Genomic DNA, 11,395 nt, shown 5'->3' on the forward strand with positions numbered 1-11,395 from the left:
CTTAAAGCATGTGGGAGACAGAAGAGAAGGGGAGTGGAGAGGAGAGGAGGCGAAAGGAGAAGAGAGGAGAGGAGAGGAGAAGGCCTTCTTAACCAAGTGCTTCCTGCTTTCTTCCAACTTTAGATATTGTTCTTTAGGAGTGGTGACTGAACTGAGAAGTATGGTGGATGAGTCACTAGGCCCCAGTCAGAGTCCCCTACTCTCCAAACCCATCCTTGGTTCTTGCCATATTCCAGTCTTCCAGCTCTACTGAAAAGTGAGTTGAACTTTCTTCTTTTTACCTATAGGAGATGAACGGTAATGGGTGAAACTGTTTCCATCCAATACTTTTCTTCACAAAGATTCTCTTTTCAGAATTTTTGCAGATACAGAGAAAACCCTCCAAGGGAGATATTTGGAGTCAAATATTGACTCTGGGCCATTATAAATCCTTCCCATTTACACTTTCCCATATAAACACGCCTTCTAAGTCTAAGTCAGACTTTGATTACAATAACTCCCTAATAACCACCAAAATGTGCTTCCACCTTTAAAAATTCTTCACCAAAATAATTCCCACATAAATAATTAAAACAACATCATATTTTAAAAGCCATTAATTTTAATAGCATATTTTAATGAAAAAGCAGCATACTCTGCCAATAAAACATTAACATTATCTCTTCAATGAAAGACAATCAAATCACACTGAAAATAACTTAATACATTGCCATAATAAATAAACCATCTATTAACAAAAGCAAGAAACCAGGTGATATACAGAATTGAAGGCTTCAGAAAGCCTCAAACAGAATGGCAATACAGCAAAATTTGTAAGAATATATCTATATGTGCAACATTTTGAATGAAATATTTACAGTAGATCAGGTACCAGTCACTATGTACCTATTGTTTTTTTGTTCCAAAAGTATTCTACCAAACAATGTGAATTCACAAGCAGTGCACTGCCTTTTTTATAGTTCAATGTAGTTTTCCTATAAACAAACCTCCGAAAGGAAAAGCCAAAGGATTCCTGTGAATGTTAAAATGTAGTCAACAAAGCCATTGAAAACTGGAAGACTGAAATGTCGCAGTGAAAGCTTAGAATCTGGAAGGAAAAACACCAAATGCAAATGCACTTAAAGCTCAAAAAATGATGTAGCATTCTCATACTTCCAACTGCTTCTTCTTTTCCATTAGGATGTGTGTGTGTAAAGGTAAGAGCGTGCGTGTGTAGTTATTAGGGGCAATGTGGGAATCCCATTAAATATGTAAGGAAGTAAACAATACTTCAGACATAGAATCTGGCTACACGATTGAGACGTCCATTATTGAGTGTCAACTCACTAATCAGAACACCACCAGTAAAAGCAAAGAAAAAAATCTACATTTAAAGTGAGAATATACAAATGGGCTAAAAGGAACACAGCATAAGAGGAAAGTTGTAAAAATTAGCAAACTCATTAAACATAAGATTCTTTGAAGCTCACTAGCATACGTTACCCCCATTTTTTCCGACTAAAATAGTTTAATTAATAAGAATGTGCACAAAATTAAGTTGCTAGAGAGATAAATTAATAATTTACAAAGGGCTGTTCGGCAATAATCTAATAATAGCTTTCAAGATCAGTGAACACAGCAGGCGCAACTCCTTTCTTAATCATTAACACTTCAGAGAAGGAAGAAGGGGGATAAGAACCACAATAAAAATATATATATATAATATACAGTGTAAATGCAGAAAATCTGCCATCTTTTTTAAAATTCAAAATAATTTAATGATGTCTCTAGCGCATTAAGCATCAACTCTAGTTTAAAGTTTCAGTCCTGATTCAATTTCTATTTCTGAAAAATAGCTGCAAAGTGTATTTGAACTTGAACAAGGGTGATGTCTTTAAGAATAAAAACAAATCTTACTTGATCATTCTTGAGGCCTTTTAAAAGGCTGCCTCATCTGCCTTCCTCCAAACAGCCAGCTCCAGACTTCCTCTGAAGAAGCCGAAATACCTTTTCCAGGTAGGTTGAAAGGGACAACTTTGCTGCAACTTGACAAATCCCTTCATTTATTTTTCTTTCCTTTGGAAATTGGCTTCACATTCTCACTGGGTTCGGGGTCAGATGCTCACTCGTTCGCTCCATCTCCATCATCTTCGCTTTCTCTGGATTCACATTTACCGGAATTGTTCTGGTCGCCAAAAGTGGAAAGACAAGAGAAAGAGGGAGGGAAAAGAGAGGAGGAGAGGGGGTCGTCCCTGGAGAGAGGCCCAGGTTCCCCTAAATGCCCGCGGAATATTTCATCCTTTTCTGTTTCTGCCTCTGGTTGCAAAACCAGACGCGCACCACGTTTTTCTTAAGGTCCAGCTTCTCTGCGATGGCGGCGATCTTCTCCGAGGAGGGCCGCGGCTGGATGGCGAAATAAGCTTCAAGCGAGCGCTTCTCCGGCGCCGCAATGGATGTGCGCTTGCGCTTCTTCTCGGCGCCGTTGAAAAGCTCGGGCTTGGTGAGCTTCTCGCGGTGGGATTTCTCGGCCTCCTCGAGCCACGCCTGCAGAATGGGCTTGAGCGCGATCATATTGTTGTGCGACAGCGTGAGGGATTCGAACCTGCAGATGGTGCTCTGGCTTAGCGAGCCGACGCCGGGGATCTTGAGGTTGGCCAAAGCAGAGCCCACGTCCGCCTGGGTCACCCCTAGCTTGATGCGCCGCTGCTTGAAGCGTTCGGCGAACGCCTCCAGGTCCCGCGGATCGGCGTCCACGTCACTCATACAACCCATGTGCGAGGGCAGCCCGTGCGCGTGGGCCATGCTGAGCGCTGCTTGGTGCATGGGGTTCATGGTGGCCATATGCGGTGCGTGCGCCGGGGTGGACACCACTGCGCCGTCGGGGCCTGCCATGGCGCCCAGAGCCAGCCCCGGACTCAGGTGCTCCAGCAGCTCACCCTCGAGCGCCTGGTGCGGCTGGTGGTGGTGGTGGTGGTGATGGTGGTGGTGGTGGTGCGTGCCCGCCAGCGCCGACGGGTGAGAGATCGGCACGGATGAAGAGGAGGCGGCGGACGTGCACGGGATGGTGTTCATGGTGTGGTAGGTGGCGTCCGGCTTGAAGGGGCTGTGGTGGGGCGGGTGGTGGTGGTGGCTCTTGCTCTGGGAGACGATGTCCACGGCTGCCAGAGCCTCGGCGCGGGCCAGAAGACTCTCATCCAGCCCGCCGAATATATTGCTCTGCAATTGCAAGTAGAAGGCACACATTACGCTCAACAGGGAATTGCGCGTGCTGTCCCCGGAAACCCCGGCCTCGCGCTCTACACAGGCGCGGCGCCTACAACATTCCCAGAACGTTAAAATAATAATAATAACAATAGTAATAGTAATACTAATCCTGAAAGTAGGAAAGGAGGGAAGCCACCGAGAGAAGCCCAAAGTGCAAGCAGGAGAAGTGATCCCGCAGACACAACACAACGCATCCCACGCACAGGTAACATCCCAGGTCATAAAAATTAATATGAAATGCTAGACCCGCTGAATACAGAAGAAAGAGAGGGGGGAAATTGGTTGGAGGTGTGGGGTGATTTGCTGCGCAGACATGAAAAAAACATCAAGCAGATAAAGGGGGCTGTCAAAATGTGCCTTTAAGCAGTGATTATGCAGAAATACGCACCGGTGGGGTTGGAAGACATGCTCTCCGCATCACCTCCGAGCCCCCGCCGCCGCTGCTGCCACTGCTACTGGCGCTGCTACTCCGGCCTCCGCCGCCGCCGCCGCCGCCGCCACCGCCGCCAGCATTGCTCGAGCTGCTGGGGGAGCTGGCCGAGGGCGCCGCGGGCGCCGCGGAGCCTGGCGAAGCACTGTGCAGTGCGGAGTACTTGGGTTCCACGTGCAGGCTGCCGCCGTGAGGCATGCTGAACGCCTGCTTGCTGTTCAGGGACATCATCATCATCTTCCCGTACTCCCGGGCGCTTGTCCCCAGCGCACGCGCCTGCCTTGGCAGCCTAGACCCTCCGGGGAAGCGCCGGGCGAGAGACCCAGCCGGGAAGGGCAGTGCAAAGTTGCGCTTGCACGCCGCCGCCTCGGTGGGCTGAGCGCCTAGCGTCGGCTGCGCGCCCGTCAGCCCCCTCCGCCGTCAGTCTAGGCTGATGCGGATTTCCGCTTGGCGCCGGCTACAGACCTGCCGCCCGAAACTGCCCCGGTGCCTCACGGCCGTGGAGTTATAGTCTCCTCTCCCCGCGCCCCCCGCCCTCCCTCTCCCTAGCGCGCCTCCGCCCTCCCCTGCCCGGAAGCGCTGGCTTCTGCTCGTTGTCTCCTGTCGCCCCTTCTCCTTCTTTGCCCCCCAGGCTCGTGTCTTTTCTGCTCTCCCGAACGCCGCTTCCCGCTACCCCACCGCGCCCTCCGCCTCCCCTTCTTATCCCCGCCTGTGCTCTGATGCTGCCGCCCCTCCCCGGAGCCCCAAAGCTCCCACTTAAACTCGCGTCCCTGCTCAACCCCACCCAGCGGGCCACGATCGCTCTTAGACCTTTAGACCAGACAGTTCCCACCTAGTGGCCTTCAGCCCCTCCCCTTCTCCAACCCGCCCCTGCCTCTCCAGGAAAAAAAAAAAAAAAAACTCCTCAGTAAAGTTGCGGCCCAAGTCAGTTTGGGATATTTCCCCCCCCGCCCCCCCTACACTACTAGCAGCGCCTCTTACCTGGTTCCCTCCTCCCCCGCCTCCTGCTTCCCGCTAAATTCCAGGCCTCCGCCCCCACTTGGCCAGCCCCTCCCGGCAGCTCGGGTCACCCTTCTCCTGGACCCCCGGCCACAGCGGAGGGGACGGACGCTGCGGTGAAACAGGGTCCTTAGTTCTGCTCGGCGCGCACGCCCAGGTATGATTCGCTGTTGGCGCTCGCTTCCGCGACCCCTCGGCCCGGCGGGTGCCTGGTGCCGAAGAGACATAGGGTCCGCGGGACTGCAGGGCTTTCTCTCACTCGATTTCTCCAAGCTCTCAGCGGATTGGACAGCCGCGGAGCCCGCCTGGGTGGCCTATGCGCATGCGACTCCCCCCCCCCCCACCCTGCACCCCCTCCAATGTCTCTCTTCCCCCGCCCAATCTTCTTGTCCCTCTTTTCTCTTCTTCCCGATCCTCTTTCTCTTCCTAGTGCCCACTAAGTGTGTTAGGTCTGGGGTGGATCCCCTGGCAAACTCTGCCACTGGATTTATTATTCTTCCTTAGCCACAATCAAAGGGGGAAGGGACAACGGACAGAGGGAGGGGGAGGGCCAGAGATCACAGAGCGCATGTGCTGCTGAGTATCCCCCCAATACTCTCTCTTTCTTTCACACACACACACACGCACACACACGCACATCCTTGCGGCTGGCACAAACCCCACTTATCTTCATTTCCACAGCCGCTCTGTGTGGAGTGCGCCTATTTTTAGCTGACAGTTTGGTAGCACATTTGTCCCAGCTCGACCACTTTTCTTAGAAGTGGACCCACACTGAGTTGCAGTTGCAAAAAAAGGGGGGACAACCTCTCCTACACACACACACACACACACACGTTTCCTTCCTCTTCTCCGCTTCTGTCTTCTATTTCCTATGATGTTGGGAGATACTCAGTTACCTCCCAGAGCGCAGAAGGAGCGGGGTACAGGCGAGGAAGAGAAGGTCCCGCAATCGGGACGCAGGAGCCCGCGGGTGGCCGGACAAGGACGGGGCTGGTCGGGAGCAGGTGCAGGCGCTGCGCCTGGGGAAGGCGAGCAGGTGCGGGAGCAGGCGGCAGGCCTGAGAAGCGCTGGCGCGCGCTGGGACGTGGTGAAGAAAGACCTTCGACTGGTCAGCGCCCGGAAGCCCCACAGCGGCGGCGGCGGCGGCGAGTAAGGGGCCTCGTTGTCCAGCCCTGACCTTAGGGATGGCGGGTTCAAGTTGGGAGCGCTGTCTTTGCGAGTAACCGGAATTCTAGCAGGACCGCAGCAAAGGACGCGCCGCGGGCTCTGTCCATGGTCCTTAACCTCATTAGGCTGTCCTGTGCCACTCTCGGGCCTGCCTTTCTCTTCCCCTGCGTGAAAGAAAATAATAAATAGCAGCTGAAGGGGATTCCTTGGAGTAGTGTCCCAGAGTGTGAGTTCTGAGAAGCCTAGATACGGAGCTGGGAGGGGGAATGTTGAAATGAATGGATGTGGCTTGTGCCGGACGGTTCAAGTAAGTGCTTAGGTGTTTAATTTCTACCTCAACAACAGCCAGGGTAATTTTCGAAGGAAAAAAAAATGACATTGTACAGCTCTCTCTGTCGCAAGCTTCGAGAAATGAAATAAATCAAAGTTAAAAGCTTGAGTATCATTTAATTATAGTGCGAATAGCGCTTTGAAAGAAGTAGAACAACATCTCTAAACAAATTATGACTGGGCCAGAAAGGAATTATTAGATTGAAATTTCATTTAGGCTCGGGAGACACCGCGCTTCACTGTGTAATCTGCTATGCCTCATCTGATTTGTATGCTTAATTCAGCTTGACGAATTTATTACTTTTCATAATAGTGAAAAAATTGAGAGCACTATGGGCTAATGCATTGTGTGTACTATAAATTGTATGTCATCGTGGAAAGGCTGAAGTCTATAGAAATCTTTTATTAATGTCGGTATAAGAGGGAGGAATTTCTTGAAGCCTTGGAGAGGTTCATGCCAAATTCTACTGCTGCTCTGTCTCACTGGCCCATTAACATATCGTCATACTAATTAGACTACTTCGTCAGTGATATAATTTCAAACTTCAAATTATGTTCTAATTAACAAGGGTTGTCCAATTTGCTTAATCTTCAAAAGGCTTTGGATTGTCTAATTAGTATAAACTGTTCAGCATCTCTAAAGCTTAATAAAAATCCATAAAAACATTTTGGGTATGTTTTATATCAGTGCTGTCATATAAGGGTCAGAAGACCAAAGTGATAGTGGAGTTGGAAAATATCTGGAAGATAAATGCCCTCATCTACCTATTTACCCAAGATTATAATACTAAGTGAATCGCAGGAGAAAGTTCTAAGCATTGCATTTCCTAAATAGTGTGTTTATGTGTATAAATAAAGGCATAAGAATATCAAGCAGAAAACCCACATGGGGAAAAAATTCTTCTCTTTCATTAGGTGCCTAATTAGATGTAAAGTGAAAAGCAACCCTGAGGAGTTTCCCAGGCATTATTGTGGCAACAGTCTGCTGAACTTGGATTGCAAAATCAAATATTTGGGGTCTTTTGAGTCGCTCCCTTTCCCCTCCCCCTTCATTGAGCTTAATTACTTGCAATAGTTGTTTTAATGTATGTTGTCACCTGGGAGTATTGAGAAATGCATATCGTTAATATGAATTAATCTTGATTTTAATAGCAACTGACAACTGATTTCCAAAATGCTAAACACTTGTCACCACTTCATATGGTAAATAAGGTAGTATAATATTAATAAATTCATGAAATAAAAAGGGCACTGTTGAAATTACTGGACAAACTTTGTTTGATATTGAATTTATTGACTAAAACAATTTCAAGAAAAAAAGACTCCCAGGAGAATATTTTTCTGATGACTAATATGCAGATATCATTAAATTCATTTTAATACAACTTTTTTTCATCTCTTAGATATCCTTAATTTCAGACAGGAAAAAGGGAGTCCTTATATTCCAATTACCAAGCTGTAAATATGCTGTTGTAGAGCAACCCAAGAGTTTATTTAGGAGTTATTGCCTTCCCCCTAGAAAACACGTAACATTTTAAAAAATTAAGTCATGGAGTTAGAGTTCTCCTTTTCCCTCTCAAAGTGAAAAATGAACAGCAGTGCCTGCATTGTATTAGAGGGAAACTCCAATTCTTCCTTTATCACCACAACTTGCAGCGTTTCTTTCCGGTAGTGTCCAGAATATCAGCATCTTTGCGGTGATATCAATAAACCCATTCAGTTTCGTTTACAGGCATTGGGCATTGCTATAAAGTGTTTCCGTGACTGTGGAAGGAAGACTCCGGTTCCTCAGGTAGCAGGGGCCTTCTCAACTACTGGAAAGTTAGGAATAAATCCAAAAGATGAAAGGGAAAGGCCCAATATCCCAAATCTGCTCCCTACGGCATGGCCTCAACTTACACTTTGATGCCCGAGCACCTACCCGCACTGCGGCTCTGCACATCCACAGACCTACCCAGTAAACTGAAAATAGAGAAAAGCAGAAAAATGGAAAAAGAATCAACCGTCTGAGTGCATGGGGACTGCCTTTGCCATTCTTCCCTCCAAGCCTCTTTGTTTGACAATAGTTACTGTCCTGTCCGCTGCTAGATTCGGACAGATGTGGCCAACTGCCGTCCGGGTGAGGCGGAGTCGCTGTAGGTTCCACCGAGTTTCCAGGGCAGCGAGATCCCTGCAGCAGCCTCCCCCTCCTAAAAAGGGCCCGAACCTGCAGCCATCATGAGGTGAGAAATCACTATTTCCTGCCGTTATCTGGGTCCTAATTTACGATTAAAATTTTAAGCCGTGCATTCATATTTTACTGGACCTAATGTGTTTTATTAAATTTTAATCTATTAAGGGAAGTATGATTTCTTTGTATTTCAAACACAGAATTGAGTTGGACTGTAAGGAAGATTTCTTTAAAGACAGATCTCGCCCTATTTGTTTTCCATTTCGATCTCTGGTAGACAGGTGTTGGAGGAGAAAAGGCGGGATTCCCACCCCCCACCCCCCATCCTATCTTCCTGGTTACAGGAATTTTAAGGAGACCAGCCAGCCAATCTGCTCCGGATTCTGCATAGAAGACGGGCCTCCAGAGCTCTCTCTAGATTCTTTGGCTTGGGGCAGAAGGTTTGGGGGCGGGGTGCTTAAACCCCTCCATTGCCTCGGTTGTTCTGGCGGAAGAAAACGAGAAAGAGGGAATTGTCCCTGAAACAGAGACTTCTGGGGGTTCCCAGGGAACTGGCAGCAGAGCGAAGTGCAGATACTGTAGGAAAGGTTGGCGATCCCGGGCTTGTTAAGTCCCGAGATAGGGGGTTATGGTCCAATGAGTGATAAGTGCATTTTATTCAAACAGCTTTCCTCTTCCAAGCACATCCGCCAGTACCTTTGCGTTTGTCCCTAACTTTCCTTTCCCACTCACTGGCTTCCCCTGAGCTCCAACATTCCCTCGCCTAGAGGTCAGAAGGAATTCCTCTTTCTCCCAGATGCCAGGCACCCCTATGCCCTCCTCCTTTCAGTGCCTCGCCTCCTTTCAGTGCCTTTCTGGCTTAACGTTTTCTCATTCCGAACCTCATAATGCAAGCGGTCCCAGCGATTGTCTCCAAAATCCCTGCATCCAGCGGTTCCTAGGCCCTTCTAAATCCAAATCCCAGCACACACCCTCCAGTCTTTCCCAACAGGGCGCGGCCAGGAGAGGGCACAAAGGCACGCGGCTACCGGCTGTCCTGAGAGCGCGCCTGGACAGCTGGGGGGAGGCAGAAACTTCCGTCTCGGCCAGGGGCCTGTAGGGGCTGAATGAGCCACGTGGGACTCTCAGTAGTTCTGGACAGAGGAAAGCAGCTGGACAGCGGTCAAGGGGATGGCGGAAAGCATGGTAGAGGGGAAAGCAACCGTTCCCTCTTTTCCCACCGGAGGGAAAAGAACAGAGCTCAGTTTCAAGGAAAACAGACTTGGAGGAGGGGGGCATGCGGGCGCAGGTTGGATGCGTGCGGGCCTCCTGGACATCCTCTCAATTCCGCCTGGTGGGGTTGTTGTATCCGAGTGTGACCAGGAACCCGCACACTGGGACCGCAAGGAATTAAAATCTGCAGGAGGGGGGTAAGGATTCAAGTCTGCTGTATTCAATTCCGCACTCCCCAGAGCGCACGAGAGCATTCACACACTTACACACAGACACACACATATACACACCCCAACACACACGCGCTCACACAAGCATGCACGCAAACACACGCGTTCTAACACAGGGAGACAGACAGACAGACAGACCCTCTTCTTTCCACTCGCTTCGGCGCGCCACGGGGCTGAGGATGCGGGTGGGGGCGGGGCGGGGCGGGGGAGGGGGCATGGCAGACTTGGGCGCTCTGTTCACAAGCAGGTGCCTCTGGGTTTACTTGCCCCAACGAAACTGTTGTTTTTTGTGGTAGTGAGTTTCCTTGGTCCGTGTGTTTATCTTTTTCCCAAAGTTAAGTCCAGTCACGAAACCAAACTTAAAGCTTTGGAACAATCAATGAAGACTTTTGCAATCCATGGCGCCTTGTGCTTCCTGGAACTAAAATAAATGCAAGAAATCGAAACTTAATTACTTGAAAGAAATCCAGAAATCCCTCTGCATAATTTATCCAGTAATTTTCAAATAGCGTTTGTGTTCGGTGGAGTAGATGTTAACTCTATACTTTAGGCTAAGATCTGGCTTCCTTAGTCAGTTCCTTGGGGGTCGCTGCCCGCCCCCAACCTCTGCCCGGGAATTTTGCCTTGAACTTGGCTCCCTCTCTCCTCTCACTCCTCAGAGCTGTCTAGTAACAGTTCTTTTTTCAGAAGCCTCCAACTGTAACCATACAAGAATCCCTGGGGCTGAGTGTGTGTATAGTTAAAAAATGAAAAATCTCACCCATTCCCTCTTTTTCTTTTTGCTGACCAGGGTTATTATTTCAATTTGCGTGAACTGCTCATTATTGGATGTGAAACCAGGCCACTTGGTAAATACAAACCATGACAATTTTTCTAAGGGAATAGTGTACCATCAAAAATTCAGTCTGTTGATATGAAAAAATTGATTAAAAGTTGGAGTTTTTTCCTTCTCTCCAGGAAAGTTCCTTTTCTTCTTCTTCAAAGGCCATTGTCTTCCTAAGGCATGGTACCAGAGTATTTTTTTTTCTAACTAACCTACTCTTCAGAGTACTCAGCTGGACCCAAACCCTGGAAACTAGTTTCTGCCTTTGATATTTGTTCCTTTCAAACTCACTCATTTCCCTCTTTCCCTTTATTTAGTTGACTATTGATTTCTAATTGACGGAAAATCTTCAGATCTATATCATATATTTTAGGTGCTCTCCCTTTAAGCTTAAGGATCTTGGTTAAGATCAAATGATTCTTGAACATATGATTCTGACATAGGGTATCATTAAGAATTCAGAAACTCGGTGATGACTAATGCTATGGCCAGTGAATTCATACAATAAATTCAGTCCATGAATTTATTATCTGAGTGAGGGTGATTGAAGAAAAGCCAGCTTTCTCATAGACACCTCACGGAATCTGCAGTAATGTTATGAAAGAATGAAAAATACATCGGGGAACAGCTAGGAAACTGAAGTACATTTTGATTTAACTTACATTAACAGAAATGTAATGTAAAAGTGAAAGGATCTAACCAAACCATTAATAATTAAAAAATAATTACAGATAGTCTATCCTTACTATTCATAACCACTCAACACTTTAGACAAAGAAAACGGAAAGCTC

The 11,395-nt window shown here is 48.0% G+C and overlaps 1 protein-coding gene across 1 annotated transcript; it reads right to left on the reverse strand.

Moving 5' to 3' along the window:
* Nucleotides 1-2,253: 2,253 nt before the first annotated feature.
* Nucleotides 2,254-3,910, reverse strand: POU4F2 (POU class 4 homeobox 2). The gene is made up of 2 exons (XM_004456490.1): nt 3,632-3,910; nt 2,254-3,195 (listed from the first exon to the last, which is right to left on the reverse strand). Exons 1-2 carry the CDS (start codon nt 3,908-3,910, stop codon nt 2,254-2,256), a joined length of 1,221 nt encoding a protein of 406 aa, XP_004456547.1.
* Between the last annotated feature and the right edge of the window lie 7,485 nt (nt 3,911-11,395).

The sequence above is a fragment of the Dasypus novemcinctus genome, chromosome 1, assembly GCF_030445035.2.
Source record: "Dasypus novemcinctus isolate mDasNov1 chromosome 1, mDasNov1.1.hap2, whole genome shotgun sequence".
NCBI classification, from domain to species: Eukaryota; Metazoa; Chordata; class Mammalia; order Cingulata; family Dasypodidae; genus Dasypus; species Dasypus novemcinctus.

Excerpts from the sequence above, each read along its gene's own strand:
- POU4F2 (XM_004456490.1), bottom strand. The coding sequence starts at position 3,910 with ATGATGATGATGTCCCTGAACAGCAAGCAGGCGTTCAGCATGCCTCAC. Across the intron at positions 3,196-3,631 it reads CATGTCTTCCAACCCCACCG|AGCAATATATTCGGCGGGCT; the intron begins GTGCGTATTTCT and ends TTGCAATTGCAG.